This window comes from Primulina tabacum, chromosome 3 (genome assembly GCF_025594145.1).
Source record: "Primulina tabacum isolate GXHZ01 chromosome 3, ASM2559414v2, whole genome shotgun sequence".
Classification (NCBI taxonomy): domain Eukaryota; kingdom Viridiplantae; phylum Streptophyta; class Magnoliopsida; order Lamiales; family Gesneriaceae; genus Primulina; species Primulina tabacum.
The window spans coordinates 11943604-11966673 of NC_134552.1; the positions used below are offsets into that span (position 1 = coordinate 11943604).

A 23070-nucleotide genomic window follows, 5' to 3' on the forward strand; every position below is an offset into this window, starting at 1 on the left:
AGCCGATTTTTTATATATAAATATTATTGTTGAAAATTTTAAATACATTTTAAATTTTTTTGTTTTTTATAAATATTATATATTTTTTAGACAATTTAATTTTTCATGCACAAAAAAAGTCTTTTGAAGATTTTAAAAATTACATCAAGATACTATTTTTATCTTTATTATGACTCAAATATTATGTATAATAAGATAATAATTAAAACATAATGATATAATACATATTTTTAACTCGAATTATGATAAAAATCAAGTTGAGCGTTAGACAATATCAACATCTTGAATTTTATCTTTCATGTCAAATAATATCGTTAAGATAACAAGAGGTCTTTAGATATTGTTTGTCTTTGCATGCAATTTGACAATTTTCAGTATTTGACTAACGGAATCCCTTTAAAGAAATTTCTACATGTTTATATCTATATCATTATTAATAATTAAAGTTAAACTTTTTAAAGATGTGATGATAAAATATTTTTAAAACTCCACTAATATCCCAATTAACTTCTTCATCGACACCCAAGTAGATGCAACCTTTCATGTCCACACGTCACTTAGTATAGGGTTTTACACTAACACAAGTATAAGAAAGTAAAATTGTGTTTTGGCTAACAGGCTATAACTTTTAGCCTATTGCTAAGAGCTCGATCGTAAAAAATTTGTATCAGAACTCGATCATGAGTTCGACTCTCCCAAAAATCATATTTCCATACTTATTGGGAGGATTGTTGGGTAAACTGTGCATGCGTGAGAGTAATACTGAGACGATAAACCTCCTGAGAAGTTCTTGTACATCAAGCTGCTGACATTACGCCGTTAAATTTGGTTAGCTACTGTCTCTGCTAGGAACATAACCGACGGTAGGAAAAACATAATACCGATCTCGAAAAAATACGAAACATCGCTAGCATAAATGGTAAGACTTACCTTGCATGAATATTAAACAACTAGCTCTCTTATCAAACTCATAAGTCTAACAACCCGACCCATCGGCACCTAAGTCGGTGCAACCCTTCATGTCCACACGTTGCTTATATGGGACTTTACGCTACCACAAATATGAGAAAATAAAATTGCATATAACTAACAATTATAGTTTTGATCTAGTGGTAAACGCTTCATCTTAACATTCTGAATCATTTAGGTTTGTTCCATTTTTAATGTAAATTCAATATGTTTGTCCGTTGTAAAAAAACGTTATAATTTTTTTTGCCAAAAATAATTTCATATAATCTATTATAGAAATTAATCGAGTATAATTTTTTATATAATTCAGAAGATAATATCGCAACCTATATGAAATTCTTGTTATTTTTTTTATGAACGAACACTCTTACATTGTAATTCAATGAAATATAGTTCTTTAAATATATTTAATATATATCAAGTTTATTTTATATTGAATTTAAGACCATATATTAATTTTTACCACCAATCCGTGGAATAACGTGGATTGGAGACCCATGGCAGCCGCAACAGCCGCACATGGCGGCCATCTAGCCACCAGACTCCGGCCCTCAACTCGACGGCGGCCACCGATGCGACTCCAAGTAACAGCAAAAGTGAATTTTATCACTTCGTCACCTCCAATTTTCATCTCCACAAACCTAGCTCACATAAACCCGCACCATCTGAAAGAGCTATACGTCCTCTGCAACCATTCTAGCCACCGCTTCCCAAACGTCGACTCTGTTGGTAGAGTCGAGCCTATCGACTTCGTTAAGCTCTGCACCGCCGTCTCTCACAGCTCCGTTGTCGTATCGGCCTTCACCAAGCCCGAATTTTTTGCGCCAGGTTCTTCTAGCGGGGAGGTGGTGTCGAAATTCAATGGCATCGGTGGAGATTGGATCAGAAAAATGACGCCCGTAACGCCGGAAAATGGACGGCTGATAGGATTTGGTCGTGCCGTTTCGGACTGTGGATTGACAGCATCTATTTACGATGTCATGGTGAGGAATTACTCGTTTTTTAAATATATTTTCCAGTTGTTTTTATTATGATTCCAAGTTGGCAGACATCATAGAAAAATAATAAATAAGCATGAGTTAGAAGGTAAAATTTTCAGGATCGGGCATTTATTTATCTATGGTTTAAGGCTGAACATAGCTGCTATTGTCAAGAAATGATGCAGCAGGGCCATTGGGTCAATATCGATAATTGGTTTGATATTTCGATTTTGTTGTTGCCTTGGTAACACTTGATTTCAAAGGTAACAATAAATAAGAAACTATGGGATGCTTATGAAGTAACAAAATCTTGATTCTTGATTTGTTTCCCTTCTTTCTTGATTTAAATGTAAAAAGATAATGACATGATACGATTTGACACCAGGGGAAATTATTGTTTATTATAAACTTGATGTATCAAATTAATTTCCCTTCATGCTTGATAATCATGTTGCAGTTTCTTACAGGTTCACCCTGCCTTACAAGGTAGGGGAATTGGTAGAATGATAGTTCAAAGAATTATAAGGTTTGTATTAATGATGTTATTTGTGACCGATATTGCCTAAGATAAGTTGCAAACTAATTATATTACGAGCTGAAAACGCATTAAAGTTAGTTTTCTGTTGCAGAAAGCTCACTAGCATAGGTGTATATGACATTGCTACACTCTGCTCAGACAAAGAAAGGTGAGTTCGATGGAATCTTGCACAGTGTTAAAGTGTGCAGGTACTAAACCCAACGGGCAATGCTAAGAGATTCTGCTCTAGGTCTCTTTTGTGTTGTGTTGTGAGAATCGCCTGTTTTAAATACTAGAAATTGAATGGCACCGAACCTGTGATGGAACTAGGATTTTCATTTGTCTGAGATACGAGTCTTACGTATAATGCGAAAGTACAATGGAGAAAGAAAGAAAGATGATGGAATGGGATAAAGCTATATTGCCATTTGAGAATTGCAACTACTTTTTAATGGTTCCCTCCCCCAAATCATGTTTGTGCTTTGCTCCCTTGTAACTTTCAATTCTGTTATCTTCAATACTTTTACAGGTTATTTTTTGGAGCATGTGGATTTGGAGACGATACGCTGAAATCCAAGACAATGATGTATACAAGAACGCCTATAAGCCCTTCAATAGAGGAACAGGCGATCGTTGCTGGTAGGAAGCGACTGATATTCCCCCCAAAAAGATGACTTCCAGATTGGGAGCAAATCATTTTTTCAGTTACACGCACATTTAAATTTTTCTGATCGTTTATTTATGACGTTTTCGTTATACTTTTGTAAATATTGATTGATTTGGCTAGTATTGACTATATCTTCCAAAACACTGTTGATTTTTTTGTCAAGTTTTAGCCATTTTTATTCCAGTGTTTATATTTGCTAATTTGCTCTAATCATCACCTAAGAATTATATTCTATTCTATATTTTAAAATCACAATATGGAAAAAAGTTGAGAGATTGTCAGTCCAAAACTTTGTTTACGAAATGAAGTAATTCAATATTTTACCAAGGAAACTTGCACCAGTAGCAACATGCAACAGAGCATTGACACAGGTTATAACAGTTCACGATGAAATGCTTCTGCTAATTTCAAATAAATCGCGGACTTGTGTCAGCATCCACTGGGTATAAAATTACCATTTACATGAACTTAGAGATGTGATATATACATTTTATAGGGACCAAACCGATGAGTGAATATACACAGGAAGAGATGCTTGTAGATCATGGTCTACCAAGTTGGCTTGATCGAGCTCTGGTTTCAGTTTTTAGAAATCTGATGCATTCTTGTTGCACCATCAACCCTCCACTGGTCGGATCGAAGCTGCACCTGTGGAAACTGATGGTGGACTCGACAGGAAAAGGAAGTAATGCGTAAGGTCATACATTAGTAGAGTTCAAGAATTTATGTCCATCATGCTAAATTATCTGGTATTATTTTTCACGTATTTTACTAGTGGAGAAACAGGACATGAGTTGCAGAATAACGAGCGTATGAAACTTGATAGGATTGCAGTGATTAGTGAATAAACAGTGTTCTTACCTTCCATCCATGCCAACAATAACGACAGAGTTCTGAGAACCGAAAGCTGCAATGAATTGAGTACATTCTGACAAGTGTAACTGAGCAAATGACCATTCAGAGCTGAAATATTTAGGTAAGACCCCTGGAGAAGTTCCAATAATACAATATTAACAAGCAATAAGTACAATAAATAATAAATAAATATACAGAAATAAGACAACGAATTACAATTTTGGTAAAAATGGGGATGTGTGGTAAGAAACCATGAAAGCTTGTTGGTAAAACTTAAGCTGGATATGTGGAAAGCTGATGGCAGAAAATCCAATTCTACTGAGGTGCAAAGCAACAATAAAGGCAGTTGGACCAGCTGCCTCCATTAAAAATTTCTGTTTGCCCTTAGTATGTAACCATTTACCAAGGCTTATCTCCACCCATGTGTAAGGGTTGCCTCCATTGTTGTAATATGTGCCCCTCGTAGAAAACATTTATCGACGGTAAAATTTGTAGGAAAATATGCATTCTAGTTTTCAGAATTTTAGTTGATTTAATTAAAAGGATTCCCGTGATTATGTTAGGGTTTTAATTTGATATGTTTTCTTGTAGATTTACAATCAGGTTTGAAGTTTTCAATCCATATTCGTTCAAATATTTATGTAGAAAAATATCGAATCTATGATATATTTCTCCATCAAATTCTCCATTTTCCAGGAATTTTAATTGTTTGGCCTGACAAACATCACGAAGAGAAAGCACCTAAAGTATCCCTAAAAGAGTGGTACTGGAAAAGTTGGATCAAGAAAACCATTTCATGGTAAATGATATACACTTGATGTAATTAGCAACTGAAAAAGTCAAAACTACTGCTTCAACAGAAGAAGCGAAGACGTGAAAAACAATGGACATCGTTCATTACACTAGAATGACCTCGTTTGAAGAAATATGTTCATAACATCATATGCATAAGATAGAATTATAAACGAAATAATTTTTTTAATCACAATTACGAGGGGAAAACACACATCCATACACCAAAAAATATTACCATTACGAGCGTCCAATCCCATGCATGCAATCGCACTGTGGTGTGAAAGGAATAATTAGGCAATCATTGGAGTAACTAGATATGTGGGGGGAAACACTTTTTTGTCAATTCAAACCAATCTCAACATACCAATCAAGGCCCTCTACTAAGTCAAGACTTAGCCACTTATATCAAAGAGTTTCTTGAAAAAGAAAGGGATTCAGTTGCATCACCTTTCATGAAAGATAATGATGATCCAGGATTAGCACCAGTACTTGGAGAAATCAGGGGATCAAGGGAGTTTGAAGAGTTTTGACTAAAGAAAGCCGTTAGAGCAGAAGGATCAGTTGAACTGTCCTCACCCACCACCCGCACCCTGAGACTAAACAAGTGAACGGTACCTTTGTCACTCGAGACAGCCAACCATTGTACATTTGGGGATAAAGCAATACTATATATATCTGCTTTGTCCACCCCTCTGCGTACCTGCAGCAATCATATCATAACAGTGAAATAAGAAGCCTGTAAAAATGAAGTAGAGTGCAAAAAATAGACCAATATTAGGATCCAGTAGAGACAAATGTAAATACACACGCACCAGCATCCAGAAAATGAATTGACTGCACCCCTGATCTCACAAAAGAAACTCCCATGGCTATGGATGCTCCTTAATATTATGGTTTTATAGAAATTATTAGTGGTCCCTGGACCCACTCACTGACTGGGTGCACAAAATTATTGCACCAGACAAATGTCAAATGTAAAGTGAAACCCTTCTATATCATACCATCTATGAATTTTTCCTTCTCTCTGATTGGCATATTTTCCTTCGAACCCAAAAACATTGGCATGATTAGCGCTTGTAACTTGTAAATGTGAAACATGTAATTGAGTGTATTCCAATTAAGATGTTTGCATTTATCTTGCACATAATTCGTTTGTGTGAGTTAAACTCTTTCAGTCTATGACTCAGTTTATTCTATTTTCTTTTCAAAACACTTGAAAATGTTGTTTTATTTTCCAACTAAAGACAAACTTTTCAACTCATCTAAATTACATAACAGGAACGAGGAGTATAACCAGCCTATTAAATTATCAGTCATACCTTCAAAACTGACAAATCGGAATAGCATACTTTTACATCAAACCTTGATGTTCGTATGATAAAAACATCGAACTCGAATACTCGATAGTGGATAGATAGGAATTGAACCTAAGTGCCTTAATGGAAATACCTTAGGACTTTCACAATAAAATTATTACCTCCTGCAATCGAGTTCCATCCATTGTGTTGAAAATTCTTATCAGAGTGCCTCTCAAGCTTGCAGTTGCAAGAAGAAGCCCATCCATGGTCAAGGTCAAACAAGAAATCCTAGAATCGTGAGCACTGATTAATTTTGTCATATTCAGACCGAAATGTTCGACCCGAACCTGTCCTCGTCGCAGACCTGGGCAAGCCAACACAGATGTATTAAGGTGATGTGACAGGCAGCAAATTCCCCGGGGATTTGCCAAGGTCTCTATTTGATGAAGAAGTTTCAGATCCATAAAATTATAAACATATATCTTGTGCTCAAGAACAACGACAACACGATCCCGTCTTAGTTTAACCGCACGAACCTCGGATCTGAAGGAAAATTCACCGATGCACCGGCTTTGATGATCATCCCAAATAATAACTTTATTCGGAGGGTATTGAGCATTGGCATTACTGCCAACAAGAGCTAAAATATTGCATCGAAACAACATTTCAACTATCTTAAATCCACCACTTTTGAGATCACGCCTGAAGGTTTCTTTGAAAGGATCGCAATTGTATATACGAAAGCCATGACTAGTGCCAGCGGCAAAGCAACCATAATCCTGATTCCAAGACACATAATATAACTCTGTATCATCGTTGTCATTAAACTCCGAATCAGATTGGATAAGAGGGCCAGAAACCACGCCTATAGATGCATCATGACCACCATATCCTGCAGGTGGAAGTATCCCTCCAGATGTTGAAAAAGCAGATGTCATGGTGGATGAGTGAACAGTCATCAGCACTACAGCAAGAAGAAGTAAATAAAACCCAAAAACTTAGTTCAAATTAATATCCTCGGTATACACAAGAAATTTCAACTAAAAGTTTTCAGCCGAGTATCCATCACTTAAAAATGACAAATCAGCAACGTGTGTTATTAATAATCAATTACCTACACTCTATTCAATCAACACGGAAAATGTAAGGAAACTTTTTGATCGGTGCTTGCTTCAGGATTGTAAAGCATGAAAATTTACATATTTTTCACTTCTTGAATAACCAAAAAGAGAAAGAACAAAATAAGTCCAAGCATTTCTGAGAACATTCAAAAATGCAAGAAGACCAGTCTTTTGTAAATGAATAAAAGGACAGAGCTTCAATTATGGTATGTTACTTAAGCAGCATGAAGTTTCATCTTTCTACGCTATGCATCTAAACAACCAAACATCTCATAACCCTCGCACTACCTATTAGCTACCAAGAATTACGGAGATGACACAGATTGTATCATTAAGCAGACACGATAATAAAAAGGAAACAGAACACGCAAATAAGAATTCATACCCAGGAATTCATTTCCTTTTTTTCATAAAAAAGATAGATACAAACTGCTGATTCACTATCCGAGATCAAAGTAACCCAAAATTAAATAATCACGGTCAATAGTAAGATCGAAAAATGAATCAGACGATGACTTACGAGAGTCGATCGCTATAAAATTATGCAACTCGCCTATATTCCATCATGATTTCACCATTATAGTTACGAAACCTGCATTGTCATTTATGAAATGAAAAAAAAAAAACAAGTAAAGGATACTCATTATTAAATCCAATCAAATCCAATTCAGAAAATTGCTCTCCAAAAACCTCAAAATACCGACATCGATACGCGTATCGCGTCACTGAAAATACGTAAATTTGCAGAGTTCGAACCTTCACCTGCGGGTGCTGAAACTGAATTTCCACACAAAAAAAGACCTGATGAATTTCCAAGTAGATTTGTGCAAACAAATGGGAAATTTAGTGAGAAAATGGGGAGAGGTCTGATTCTGACACGTGGTGGGACACGAAAATCTGATGGTATATAACAGTTTGATAATGAAACTGATTTTTTTTTTTGGGTATTTTGTGGGGCCCTGCAATTTTAATGTTTTCTCATTGATCATACGGTTTAAAAATTAACAAATACTCCTTTAAAAAAAATTAACGACAAATATATATCGACTGCCACCTCCTTAGTTCCTTACACAATAATTTGATATTAGATTTCATATTCGATATTCAATATTAATAAACTCTTTTCTCAAATTAAAAATTACTTCTAAGAAAAATAGTCAAAATGATCATTTAAATTTGTTTCTTTTGTATTTTTGATCTATAAATATTCAATTTTAGATTTTTGTCCCGTAATTTAGTTAATTTTTAGATTTTATTCTTTTATTCATGGAATGCCGACATTACGTCTTTAAATATTGACATATTCGACTTCACTTCAGCACTCGATTGTAAAAAGCCTATAAACCTGAACATGCCCTAATTTACAAAACCAAGACCCAAAATTAAATATTTACAAAACCAAAATACGAAATGAACCAACTTTCAAGACTAATTTGGTTATTACCCCTACATTTAAATTCAATACTCAGTTGACTTCCAAATCCAATTTTGCAGAAAAATCCCAGTACAGTCCTAAATGTTAGTCTTAAATATTCTAATGTTCACGGTTTTTCAGTCAAATTTACTTTGAAACATTAATTTGAGACGAAAACATAAAGATATTTAAGACTGAACCGAGGATGTGTCAAAATATTAGGACTGAAAAATTTCTTCTTTACCAATGAGCCTTAAAGTGCCTCCATCAAATCAAAATTATCCCCAGTCTCAGATATCGCCCAATGAATGAGTCATTAAATGATCTCCAACAAACAGCATGTAAAAACGTAGACACACGAGCCAAAATTTCAAGAAATATGTATAGTTTCATCTCATTGATTTCAATTTTTTTTAAAAAAAAAAATATACACAGATATGGAACTCATTGGTCCTTTGATCCATTCGTTCGTTGAATGACAAAGATACAAGTATTAAGTATAAGAACAGCATATACATAATTTTCAGTAAATATGCCTTCTTAGAATTTGTCAAGATCGAACACAAAGATTGACCTTGCAGTTCTCTTCTTTGTAGAACACCTTAAATTCGACATGATGGGCTTGGAAAACGTGATTGTGTATTTCAGGATCAAGTTAGGGGATTAAAACAACTGGAAGAGGAGAGTAGTTGATCCATCGCCGTATGAACGAAGATCAGCAGGTCGAACCAGTGCCCTGCATAAAGGGCAAGTCCTTTCTCTTTCGAACCTGAAACAACAAACGGCCTTGAGATAAATACAAATCTACCCTTATTATTTCCTTTCACGAAGGTGGGTCACTCAACAAGTCTCTTTCTTTACAACATAACACATATAACATCTCGGGAAAAAATCTCTTCCAATTTCAAGGAAATAGAAAAGTCGAGCCTTCTAAGGGAAATAGCAAGGTCGGGCTCCCACCCGATCAAACAAACACAATTTATGAATGATTCTCGTGCCTGGGGCAATTTTGATTGAAAGCAGATATACAAGTATGTTTCCCCAATTCACGACCATTTGATTCATAAACGGATATCACCAGGTAAATAAGTAAAAAAATAGATCACTCGTATGAAATTGAAAATATGAGTGAAACTATGTAATATCCAAGAAAATTAGAATAAATTAAGCAATCGGGGGAAAACTCTACCATTCTGAAACGCAGTCCTCACAGAATATATGTTTGCATCGTAGAAAGATTGGGGCGTACATCTTCTCCTGGCATATAGCACATAAATCTCCTGCCGCATTCACCTAAGCAGAATATTTTGATGTTCTGTTACTATGAACGAATTTTATATGCCAAATTGGATGCAAAGCTAACACTGTGGCACAATGTGAGTGTAATGGTAAAGTTAGTAACAGAAAACAAAAAAACTTCGGGGAATTCACCACGACTCATCAACCTCTAGCCATGTCCAGTCAACACGGGAAAAAATAAGTCAAGTGAATCTGATAAATTCAGTTCATCCTATCAATATTATAAATATGAAAAGAGACTTTATGAGCGTGTTAATCAGATTGAGATCATTTGTTCAGGAAATTATTTTGAAAATGTGGATGAGAGAAGCAAAAGTTTTTATGATGGTTTGAAATGGATGAAAATAATGAGGACACCAGGAATATCAGACCTGCTCTGATGTGGCATAAGACCCAAAATGAATATCCTTCCTAGATAATGCCTTCAAAGCAGCAATAAAGGACCGAACCTGCAGAGCAATAAGACAGACATAGAGCTAAAGTCCTTGAGGTTTTGGTTTTCAACATTCAAGGACCAGACACAATGGGAAGCTGGAAAATAACATACCTTCTCAACAACTGATGTAAGCTTGAAAGTTAAGTACAGCCCTGTTGTCAGTGATGAAAAGAGACTCCCATACTCTTTGTTTAAGAAGAATCTATACCATACCGGGGTTGGTAACAGGGCACGGTGCAGAAGCAGCATGTACTCAACCAGAGTCAACAACTGACCCTGAATGATCAATATATTGCCATTAGATTCCGGTTCAATTCAACTACAAATTAAAAGACCATATACTAGAAGTGTCAAATCAACTCACAGAAACTGTTACCTGTCTACGAAAATTATGGCCTCTACCATCCTTGTAATACATTAACAAAGCCAACTTGAGGACCATAGCTGTCTGGCAAACCATTGCATCTGGAAGTAACGAAAGAAAGCAAACATAAGCCATTAATTTCCAACATAATGAACCAACAAAAACCCACCAAAGAAAAACCGTCCAAAGAAAAGGTTGACGAATAAGGAACACAAATGACCAAAAAAAGCATGACAAAATACACATGAAAATTTAGACGCATTGCCAGATTCTCCTGTTACAGCAGATATCTGGTGATTATATAAATGAGAACGCATACTAATACATATATACGATGAAAAGGGTAAACTTGTCAGGCTCCATATAATGAAAAGGAATGAGAGTCTTAACACATAACATTAGTAGCTGCAATACTCCACAATTTATCAGGAAGTGGCATCTTACGAGCCATATTGGCTATAGGGTGACAAATCAAACTAAAATTTATTCTAAGTCCACAATAAGTAGGGTGATCTTTACTTTTCTAAGAAAATTTCTCAGGAAAATAAAAAAATGATTCATTTACTAATTCGAAAAAAGAGAAGAACAAGAGCAAAAACAAGAAGAAAAAGGATAAGCTTAGGAAGGTCAAAAACCATACCATTTACCAGGATGATGAATATTGCATGCCAAAAAGGTGGGGTGGCTTTTGGAGGAATCATAAGTAATGAACAGTAAAGATCATCCTTTCGATACCACCAGTAGATTCCAAAAACATGAAGCAAGAATACAAGGGAATAACCAGCAAGGATAGAAATCTTCCTCTCTCTCTGCAAAACCCAGTGTCAGTAAATTCTGAAGATTTCCTTTCGATCATTTTCTAAAGCGGGGAATGAGTTAAACACTTCGGGTATGTTTGGTTTTCTTTATTGTGTTTCCAAAGGTTTGATTTCAGAATTAATGAGTTTTTAGAAAATTTATTTGGGAATTGATAAATGTTTAGTATTGTTTCTAGGGAAAAAAATTACTCCGACAGTCAAATAGTGCAAGCCTTGGGGAGATGATTGATTTTTTAATATTATGGGGTACTTTAAAATTATAAAACATATTGTATCGTATTACGCTATAATATAATAATAGGTAATAATTATGCTGTAGCTCTGAAAATAGGATTTAAGAAAATGAAATAAAAATGAGATGGTAGTGTTGTTTTGGCTATTAAAGATTGGAAAATAGTTTCTAAAACAAAACCAAACATAGTCTAAATTTTAATATCACTGATTAATTCCTCAGAAAAAACAAAAATCACACCTTTAGAGCTGTTTGCTTCCGAAGAATATCATTGGACTTGTACAAGACAGCAGTGATCCAGAGAACACCAAAAAATCCTGATTGAAGATACTTGGAAAAGTCAAGAATTGAACTAAAAATGTCTAAAGCCGTTTACATATAGGTTTTAGCAACTCCAGAACATATAACACCATCTGTGGGATATCAGTGGTATCAACAATGTCATTTGACTCATTGTGTAAAGAAATCATTGCTCCACCGAGTACCAGACGGATGTTTTAGGAGCCACAAAGAAAAGAGCACGATCATAAAGCACAATATTAAAAAAAAATCAATTTCAGACATGTCGGAGTTAATGCCTCACTTTCTAGTCACTGTTGATAAGACAGCAATAATCAGGTGAATAGGGGGAAAAAGTTTAAGATACCACAAAAAAAACAATAACAGCACATCTAATTGCCAAAACAGGATGAAAGCATTAGTTTCACTGAGTGGGATTCATATTTGGTGTTGTCAAACCATGATGACTGAAGAAAATATAATTAATTTAACAGATTTCCCACATCATTCCAAAATAAAAGGCATGCTATCATTTCAATTACATCATTAGTTGAGAGACGCCAAATCCACTGATATAATAGAACGTGAGCCATATAAGGTCAACTAGCACAAAGAGGTTATCACATCAGCAACTTGGAGGGTAAAAAATCCACAGCACGGATAAACTGAATTTTTTCAAACGACCAGATGGTATGAGTTGATGGCAGTAGCTCACTCCACATCTTACAGTTACCTATCTTTACTTTCACAAATACTTGATTTGAATGTCATATTGGCTAATATCACTCATCTAGTCTTCAGGTCCCTAAAATTCCGGACCAAAAAAAAGAGATAAGATGCAATACTAATCTATCTAATAAGCTTAATACCAGTATCACACACAAACCATTAACACTGACATTGCAACAAACGGAAAACAGCTTCCAGACAACAATAAACAACTTTCTAAAGCCTATGACAAGCTTACTGTATGATTCACCGTAAGGTAATGCTTAAAATCATTTCAAAAATCACATCTTCCTAAAATGTTTCCCAAAAGATGTCACCCCAGGATAAAGAAGATCAACAATCTATCAAAAAAAGATATGTTAAATCAGAAATTAAAACGCGGTCGAATGTCGAGATTCACAGGATGACTCGATATAGCTCTTCTTTGTCTCCTCAACAAAGTTTCTAGATCCTGAACTTGGGAGAAACTGCTGTAATCGAGTCGAGCTCTGAAAGAGCTTCCAAAATTTTAAAGGCTCGTAATCGGGCTCATGGTATTCCAGGTCGACCTTGAGCCGCTCATTGAGCTAGTTTTAGTATTCGATCAAAATCGAAACAAATGCTACACTACATTAAGAAAAAGTATTGGATCATTTTTATTCATGAAGAAATGAAATCAATTGGTTTTATAAGTATCTTAATATGTGTATGTAATAAATATATGAATAAATAATAGTAGCAAAAAGCTTGTGAGTGCTCACAAATATATAATAATTCAAGCTTAAACTCGTGTCAAATGCCTCTTGAGTCGGCTCAGCTCATCTTTCAATCATTCTAGCAGCTTTGGGCAACAGTGAACCCATAAGTAACCAAACAAAAGACACTAAAGTTATAGAATACAACTCGTCTAAGAACATTTAAAAACAAGAGAAATTGAAAATCTACCACAGTGAATCCAGCTATAATTCATTCATAAAATCATCCATCAAACAGCACAAACAAATCAAAAGCCAAGCGAATCCCATACAAAGATTACCTTGAAAGTGTTGCCGGATGAAAACCACCAACAAAAGCAAAGAAAACGGAAGAATCTGTTCAACCCACCTCGCCACCTGCTGTATGTCGTATCTCTGATAAGCTGATGCTTCCCTATTCTGATTATTACTGTTGTTATCATCCCTATTACTATTACCCCCATTCCCATTAACCCCCTCACGAGGAACCATAGACTCATCCGCACTTAATCCCGCCCCCGCCCCCGCCCCGACCCCTCCCCATTCTCACCACTATTTACAGCCCCAACCCTATCTTGCTCACCGATTATCTGAATCGAAACTTCCCCGCGAGTATTACTGTTATTGACAGTACCATCGAGATCACCATCGCCATTAATCGAACTCGAATTGCTGGGGCCTTGAATATTCCCAACACTCAGGTCATTGACATCGCCATTCTCGGAAAGAGGACGAGCCTCCGAGTAAGGGTAATCGGGTCGGACTCTTAAAACCCCAGAATATTCGAGTAGCGATGAAATTGGATACTGTAAGATCCGGATAAGAGGGAATCGAGGAGTTCTTGAGCTTCCTCCATGTACACTTGATGATGAAATCGACGCGGAAGAACCCAAACTCGAGACATCAGAATTTGATGTCTCCATAAATGAAAATATACGGAAAATTTCTTGAAGATCAACAAAAAAGTGACGATTTCTTGGGTAATATGGAATATGCCAATGAGAAATTCATCAGTTGCGGAATTTGCTTAGAAATTCACAGAAGAAAAGTCAGACGAGCGAAGATAAACAGTGAGGTTTACGAAAAAAATAATATTTGTTCAGCTTGAAAAAACAAACAAACATACAAAAAAAGAAATAAAAGGAAAAGAAAAGAAAAAGCCATTATTCCGGGTACACGTTTTCACGATGCATACACCGTACATACTACAATTATTGATATACATTTAATATTGAATTTATTAAACATATAATTTTCGCAATTCAATTTTGTGACAATAACACTATACATAAAAATATTATTTTTAAATTAAAAATTATTGTTTTTATTTTAAGTATTAATCGAGTCAATCAATTTCACATATATAAATCCATAATAATGTTTCATATTATATCTACTCAAGGTTTTTTATTTATAATTTAAATAATTTTTCTTAAATTATAAATGGATCAAATTTTCAAAATTTAATATGTTACATTAACTTCTTCTTAAAATAATTTTTGAATAAATTGTGTCAATAGTTTAAAATTCTTCGAATTAAAACTACATATACTATAGTAGGTATTTTGTGAGATAGTCTCGCGTATTTTGTGAGATAGTCTCGCGAATCTTTATCTATGAGACGAGTCAATCCTACCGATATTCACAATAAAAAGAGTCTATCCTACCGATATTCACAATAAAAATTAATATTGTTAGCATAAAAAGTAACATTTTTTCATGGAGAGCCCAAATAAGATATCTGTCTCATAAAATACGACATTTGAGACCGTCTCACACACGTTTTTGCACATAAACTATGACTTTTTTATACTCGAACAAAATTGAGTATCTGAAATTCATGTTAAATCACATTATGTATGGAAAATAGAGTCGTCAAAATGTGTTAATAAGGTGAGCCGCCCTGTTATATGAGCGAGCGAGATAGGAAATTGTCAATTCAATCTATCTATTTTTTGGGACGATTTGATAAGTTTTTTGGGATGTGATTCCTATGGTGTGTAGTTGAGTTTTATTTTTGAGTTTTTTTAAAAGATTTACGTGGACTTGTGGGTGATTTATAATATTTGTTTCGAGTTTTTCATTCACCCTTGTTGGCTTGTTTATTTTATACATAAATTTTTTAGCAACATAAAATTGTGGATTGTCATGAATGATAATTTCATAGTAACTTAATTTTGGATTTTTGTCAGAATTAGGAGAAGTTATAAACTTTGCTTTTAATTAGTATGATGAAGTATTGTATGTAACTTCAATAACTATTGAGTCACGATAGAAGTTCATACATTAATCGTGATGAGTTAGTTGTGTGCGGAGTTAATGATCACGATATATATATTTTATTATACAATAATATAGGGTTAGGTCATAAGTAATATGTATAGAGATATTCATATAATAAATAAGTAGGACAAAAAGTGGACTAGTGATTCAAAAGTACTTGCTTCGGCATAAATATATAGAGTAAGTCTCTTGCGAGACGATCTCATGAATTTTTATCTGTGAGACAAGTCAATGCTATCGATATTCACAATAAAAATTAATACTCTTAGCATAAAAGGTAATACTTTTTCATGGATTACCCAAATAAAGATTCATCTCACAAAATACGATCCGTGAGACCGTCTCACATAGTTTTTGTCATATATATATTATATATATAAAGGTGGACCAGTGATTCAAAAGTACTTTGTTCGGTGACTCTACCATAAAGCAACTTGGTCCCTAGTAACAATTCAGCAGATCTTATTTAAAAAATATAATAAGAACTAATACAAGGGATGACTTTCCAGTTACCCTTGGACGTGGCGAGATGGGGGGTTGAGAAATCTCGTGGAATAAAATTATTAATCTTAAATAGAATTTTATTTTATGATTCAAATTATTCGTATTTGACCGGTTTGACTTTTCCCCAGCTTTAAATTTATACATTTAGATATTGTTTATTAACATAATGATTCCATTAATTGTTTATAGCATCATAAATATCTAATTTGGCCAAAACTCTTTAAATTTTAAATATATAACGTATCCCGCAGGGAGAGAGAATGATCGTAATTTCACCGTGGACCTTGCAATTAATACATTTTTAAAATATTAGCAATTTAAATTTGAAAACAGTATTACAACCCTAAATTACAAAATATGGGGATAATGTATGATCATTCACTGCTTTCAATTTTCATGATTTTTTGTTTATAATTATAAGTATATTCCAAATCAATTTTTTTATATAAAATATGATTTAAGCTGATATACTGCACAGATTATTTTATATAATAAATTGACGAGTCTTTAACATGTCCTTGAATTGTAAATATAGTATCTTTACAAATTTGCGATCATATTCATGACCGAAAAATAACGAGTTGTTGCATTGATCTATTACAAAACCGAAAGGAACTAAAATTATAGATTTTTCCCTTTATAATATTCCTTTGTTTCTTAATTTGGAGGTCTAACAATTTTCCCCAGCACACTTTTGATAACTACAATACAATTTTTGCAGCGTTTAATATATAAAAAAAACCCATGTGTAAACACCAACGACCTGTATTTATCAATATCAATTAAAAAACAAACAAGAATTCTAAAAAAAATTTACCACGAAAAACAACAAACAAAAAACAAGAATAGGAACAAACAATAACCCACCACACCATATTAAATTCGATCGGAAAACAGCCATCGAACTTGCCAAATATCAAATTCATGCATGATTCGAGAGCCATTGAACTTGCCAAATCTTTTTAGTTTAATCTTTTTATTCATACATAGGATGAATTTCAAAACACTCTTTTTTTACCTCATGTAATGTAATGATAGTTGTTAAAAGAGTTGAAATTACACAATCCATTTTTCAAATCCCTCCCGAAATCAAATTCTTTCGCACCAAGAGCTACCTAAGTTAGTCATTTTAAAATCTGTACTAATCACCCTTTGCAAGAGAGCAAAAGAGCTATTGAATGCCGAATGCTCACTGGATTGAACTAGACAGCGTCAAGAACCTGATTTTAGGGTCGGACAAAATCTCAAACAATAAAAATCTCAAATAATATTCGACAATACTTCACACTTTTACAATTTTCTTGATGGGGTGCAGCAAATGCTAAACAGGACACGATTGTCGTCAACCTGGCTTCAAGGATATAGACACTAATCTAACCCAAATTACCACCACAGGCCATCAAGAAAGTACCAAGTGAATCATAGAAACGCATTAAAGCATAAACTCACAAGAAGAAGATTGAACATCATGACAAAAATGGAAATTCAAACAATACATGCATTGGTTTGATTCACAGCAAAATCAAATAGATATAAAAGCATAAGTCGCATACATATCAATTCTTCCAATAAATTTTAGCATGACATGGTAATTAGAAAAAAGACCGACAGCATTTCCGAGTCATTCCTCGTTGAGTGATATTATACTTCAAGAAATCAAACCCGAAAATCATTGCCATTGACCTCAAGAACGAAAACAGAGAATTCATCACCAATCTCTTAGTCTCCCTTTCTCCGGAAGGAGCATCCCTCTGTGAGCCTCGCACGCCCCCCAGTTGGTTGACACAACACAGTCTGACAGTTGCCGCACACCACCACCGACTGCGAATGGCTAAAAACCGTGGTTCTGCAAGAGAAACGAACGAAACCACACAGATGAGATCCCAAAATTTTATCTTTCATTCATGAAATCAAGTAATATCTGGTATAGAAAAAAATTCAGGAATTCCCTTGTTTTGGTGCGGAAAAAAAAATGATCTTACATGTTAAAGCAACCCTGACACTTCACATCCTACAACAGGAAAGAAAAAATCATTCAATAAATAAAGATACGAAAAATAATCAATAATTAAAACAGGAAAAAAAAAAGTGTAATCGTGGTACCATGAAGAATGAATTTGGGGATTGGACCAGACGCTTGAGCTTATGCTTCCTCTTTTCAAGCTCAGCCGGCGGATTCAACAAATCAATATCGTTTGAGAGAACCTACCAAATAAATCAAATCAAATGGGCCGAATCGTCTGGGAAAAAGAATAATAAATCGCATTTATCAAAGATTTATCAGTGACTCACCATGTTTTCTCCGGGAATGGAGGCGTGCCAAAACCCTAGACGGCGATGGTTGGAAGTGAAAGAGAGTTGATGTTAGGGTTTTGACGATGATAAATATATAAAACAAGAACAACTATGAACCGTCGGATGATTGTGAGCTTATATCTCAGCCTTCCATTTAAGTTGTCCAGGTCGCAGGATATTTTTGTCCATTCACTGTCTTACGATGACAATGTAGTTTCCTCCCAGGCCTGAAAGTTGCGCTTTTTAATTTAATTATTAAATTTAAAATATATAAGAGTTGGAGACCCCAGCGCCTTAAAGAAATTACTTGCACGCAATCTTTTTTCTGAGATTGATATTTTTTAGAATTAAGTGCAGTAATTAATTTTATTTTAAAATTTTTTGTTAGTTTATTAGTTCAAACAAGTAAGATTAAATATATAAAAGATAATGAGACAATGAATAATTAATAAATTAATTAAAAATAAAATAGTTATTTGTAATTTTAAAATTTTCACCGAAGTAGTTATATAAAGTACTTTCATTTTTATAATATATATATTATAATATAAAAATAAAGATATAATATCAATGAAATTAATAAAATAACAAAATAAATTTATCATCGAAACTAAGTCGAACCGAATCAAAAACATCAAACCAAGCCAAACCGAGACTCAGGTTTGGTTTTTGATGATTATGGTTCAGTTTTTTCGACACCGATAGTATTCATTTGGTTCAAGTTGGTTTTGTTTACCTATGATGAATAGGTCAGACTCGTCAAACAAATTCAATCTTTTGACATCTCTGATTTTTATGTTGGGACGGGGAGTGGAGTTTTTTCAAAAATAAAGACGGGTCGGGTCGGGTCGGGTTTTTTTAATCATGATGGGTATCTATTTGTCTTATAATTTGGTTTTATTTTATTTTATGTTTAAACATTTTTGTGTGTTAATTATTTTACGAAGACAAAAATTTGTGTGAGACGGTCACATGAGTTGTATTTTGTGAAACAGATCTCTTATTTGGGTCATCCATGAAAAAATATTATTTTTTATGCTAAGAGTATTACTTTTTATTGTGAATATCGGTAGGTTGACCCGTCTCACAGATAAAGATTCGTGATATCGTCTCACAACAAATCTAATTTATATAACATATTGTTTTCTAAGAAAATTACAAGAATTAATTTTTATCTGGTTGTCAATTTAATTTTACACTCAACATAATTCATAAAACTTATTAAAATTTCACATTACAAACTCGCTGCATACATTGATTGCGTATGTTCGATCAATAAGTATTTTATGAAAATTCTTATTTATTCGAATTGAAAACAAATGTTTTGTAAGAAAAATAATTCAGAGATCGAATGTTATTTTTCCGTGTGTCTCTACTATATATAATGTATGTGGAGTGTAGACCTCGTGAGAAGCGGTTTGATTAATCTTCTTCCTGCAAGTCAATCGATCGTACTCCGAGTTTGTGAATCGTGAATCTAATCCCGTTGGGAAATTTCAAGCGTAATCGAAAGAGGAAGAATATGGCAAAATCTTCTTCGTCTAGATTCGTTTTCAGGTATTTTCATCATATTGTATCGAAGTCAGCTCCAGGTAATCCCACTACCAGTGGTATTTCCAATTTCATCACTAAAAACCCTAAAATAATCCAGAACCCTGCTTTTTCTACATGGTCATCAAATTCTTACAGAGCCTATATTTCATCCTCAACCACGTTTACGAAATTATACGGAAATCTAGACCCAGATGTCAGATTATGGCTGAACAGAAGTAATTTGGGGTTTAGGTACTTTTCTTCGAAGAATTATGAGGTGGGCTCGAAAAAAATTACGGAAAAAGTGAGAAACCCTGGGGCGACTGTTAAGAAGGCGTTTACACGCTATAGGGAGGCGGGGAGGCTTCAAATCGAGGCATTTTGGAAGAGAAATTATCTGGTGATACTGGGTGCTGCTGGGCTGGTGGTGTGCATTTTGCTGTGGAGGGTCTTGTTTGGGATTGCTAATATGTTTATTGGGTTTTCTGAAGGCATGGCAAAATATGGATTTCTAGCTCTTTCATCGGCTATCGTGGCATTCGCGGTGAGCTCCGATCTCCGGTTTCTAATGTTTGTAGTGATTGTTCATCGTTAATTTCTGTTGCAATTTTAGTGTCGGACTTGGTTAATTATTCCATTGATGATGAATGAATATCTTTTATGGTGTTCATTATCTAATGGCGTGTTTTTTTGTTGGTTTTACTGTCGTAGATTCATAATAATATGACTTCACCTGTGTGGCGGCATATATGTTTATTTGCTTCCTTGTGTTGAACCTGTATATACATTATGAGTTGTTCTTATCCCCGCACCTCTGCGCGATCATAGCATGATGACAAGTTAATATACACACTGGGCCACAACCATGGAGGGGTTAAATCGTGTCTGTAATTCTAGTTTTGAATCTTTCAAATTTTCATTGTAATGTTGTGTCGAGTTACAGTGAATATAGTTAAACATGTCTCAGTTTTCGACTGCTGAGGTGCAGTGAAGGCTCAATTGGACTCCAGATATTTGACATATGTAAGGAGCAAAGAGAAGATACTTTGCAGATGACTTAAAATTATGAATTGAACTTCTCTTAGCTTGCAAAAAATGCTTGCACCGAGTTTTCTTCATCTTGCCTGCAGTGTTGTTTTGCATTTAGCTAGTGACATACGATTGTCCCCGTCCTTGAGATGCCCGCTCTAGTTGATCCACTAGGCTCGTAGCTCCTTGTTTTGAGCTGCAGTTTCTGCTGGATTTATTGTTAATACATCTTTTTGTGTCTGTCTATTTTTTTCTTCCCCGTTTCCACTGCTACTTGGCTTGTTGGTGCAGTGAATTGTGTGATGTGTTAAATGGGGAGATGGGGGATGGTGCAAGTAATTCTCAGGGGAAAGAATCAGCGGTTTATAAATTACCCCCCTATATTTTGGATATATTGAGGGACAAGAAAGGGAATGATTCGTGGACTTAAGTTGATATTTTTGATATGATGCATTGGTATCCATGCGCTACACACTTGTCCGACTACACGTTTTCTCTACTCAATGAACACTGAAATGGAAAATTTCCATTCTCCATCTTTTCTTTTTTTCCAATACATGCAATTCAGACCATGTTTTGTAACATTTGCAGAACATCTTGACTAACGATGACAACTTTATCTTTTTGTCATGTCAAGGGCTTGTATGTTCGTGCAAGATTCACGGTTAATCCAGATACAGTTTACAGAATGGCAATGAGGAGATTAAATACATCCGCTGGAATTCTCGAGGTCATGGGTGCCCCACTCACTGGAACTGATTTGCGAGCCTTTGTGATGTCGGGTGGGGGTATAACACTGAAGAATTTCCAGCCAAGCTTAAGGAGCAAAAGATGTTTTCTTATTTTCCCTATACAGGGTTCGGAAAGGAAAGGTTTGGTCAGTGTTGAAGTCAAGAAGAAAAAAGGCCAGGTTTTCTTTAACTCACTTTAAGTTATTTGTTTCATTAATGAAATGGAAGTTGTTGGTTGATTTGAGTAAATCAAGAAAAACACCCCTACCCCCTTCCGTTTAAGTGTAGTATATGTTCGGAAATTATCATGCAATGTACTTGTAGGCTACAGGTTTTTAACATTCATTTCTGATCTCGTGAATTTAAGATGCACATCGATGTCCATATAAATCATGAACTTTTTTGTGTTTCTGTACATTCGAATCAAATGGGTGTGCTTTTATAGTCTTTTACTTTCAGATGCCTCCAAGTATCAGACTCGCATCTATTCTCAACGAATTGAGTTTTTTAGAGTTGACTTGTGTTGGGTATGTATAAACTCCTACAATAATTTCTACTGCTACTTATTGGCAGTATGATATGAAGTTATTGGCAGTGGATATTCCAATGGCAAGTGGACCTGATCAACGGCTGTTCTTGATTGGGGATGAAGAAGAGTATCGGATCGGTGGCGGTTTGATTTCTGAACTACGAGATCCTGTTGTCAGAGCAATGGCAGCAACTAAGGAGTTTGAAGATCGTGATGAAATGGAGGACGAGGAGGATGCTGCAAGGGAACTTGAAGAAGCAGAAAGAAAACGTCGCCAAGAAATTGAAAAGCTGGAAAAAAATGAGACCCAGTAGCTATGTCTCCGTTTTTCATATCCATTTTGACTTTTTTATTTTGCCTTTCATTCTGGAGTTCTTTGGCAGAGCTTATATCTTAGCCTGACAAAAAAGTGCTTGTCATACACGGTGGACATAATATTTGACTTTTTTCAAATTGAATGCAGACATGATTTAATATATTTGAAGCTGATTTTGAGTTTAAACTATTTTACTCGATAATTTGTGGACCTGAAGAGAAGAATGACATATTTAGTAATTAAAACAAAATTAAATCAACCCACAAGTTTGATTGATAATACGAGTTTCGTAAAAACTTAATATTTTAGATCGAATCTAATAAATCACTGAGTCGCACCCATGTTTAAACTTTAATTTGAGTTA

The 23070-nt window shown here is 34.7% G+C and overlaps 4 protein-coding genes across 5 annotated transcripts; 2 read left to right on the plus strand and 2 right to left on the minus strand.

Moving 5' to 3' along the window:
- The first annotated feature begins 1420 nt into the window (after positions 1-1420).
- Positions 1421-3318, plus strand: LOC142540368 (GCN5-related N-acetyltransferase 3, chloroplastic). The gene is made up of 4 exons (XM_075646469.1): positions 1421-1952; positions 2417-2475; positions 2579-2635; positions 2996-3318. The coding sequence occupies exons 1-4, from the start codon at positions 1467-1469 to the stop codon at positions 3138-3140; spliced, it is 747 nt and encodes a 248-aa protein (XP_075502584.1). The 5' UTR covers positions 1421-1466; the 3' UTR covers positions 3141-3318.
- Positions 3319-3514: 196 nt separating this feature from the next.
- On the minus strand, positions 3515-14011 carry LOC142538425 (uncharacterized). Its single transcript, XM_075643746.1, has 13 exons — positions 13789-14011; positions 12006-12082; positions 11356-11524; positions 10728-10816; positions 10463-10627; positions 10287-10364; positions 9806-9909; positions 9287-9385; positions 7965-8161; positions 6261-7045; positions 5231-5483; positions 3995-4118; positions 3515-3790 (listed from the first exon to the last, which is right to left on the minus strand). The coding sequence occupies exons 1-13, from the start codon at positions 13976-13978 to the stop codon at positions 3676-3678; spliced, it is 2445 nt and encodes an 814-aa protein (XP_075499861.1). The 5' UTR covers positions 13979-14011; the 3' UTR covers positions 3515-3675.
- Positions 14012-17732: 3721 nt separating this feature from the next.
- LOC142540369 (small ribosomal subunit protein eS27y-like) lies at positions 17733-18744 on the minus strand. Its single transcript, XM_075646471.1, has 4 exons — positions 18566-18744; positions 18377-18478; positions 18256-18284; positions 17733-18119 (listed from the first exon to the last, which is right to left on the minus strand). The coding sequence occupies exons 1-4, from the start codon at positions 18566-18568 to the stop codon at positions 17993-17995; spliced, it is 261 nt and encodes an 86-aa protein (XP_075502586.1). The 5' UTR covers positions 18569-18744; the 3' UTR covers positions 17733-17992.
- Positions 18745-19958: 1214 nt separating this feature from the next.
- On the plus strand, positions 19959-22868 carry LOC142540370 (uncharacterized). 2 transcript variants are annotated; one of them, XM_075646473.1, is made up of 4 exons: positions 19961-20125; positions 20354-20645; positions 21768-22040; positions 22435-22868. In XM_075646473.1, exons 1-4 carry the CDS (start codon positions 20091-20093, stop codon positions 22702-22704), a joined length of 870 nt encoding a protein of 289 aa, XP_075502588.1. In that variant the 5' UTR covers positions 19961-20090; the 3' UTR covers positions 22705-22868. The 2 variants fall into 2 exon arrangements, with proteins under 2 accessions (XP_075502587.1, XP_075502588.1); XM_075646472.1 differs by having other exon boundaries at positions 19959-20645.
- The last annotated feature ends 202 nt before the right edge of the window (positions 22869-23070 follow it).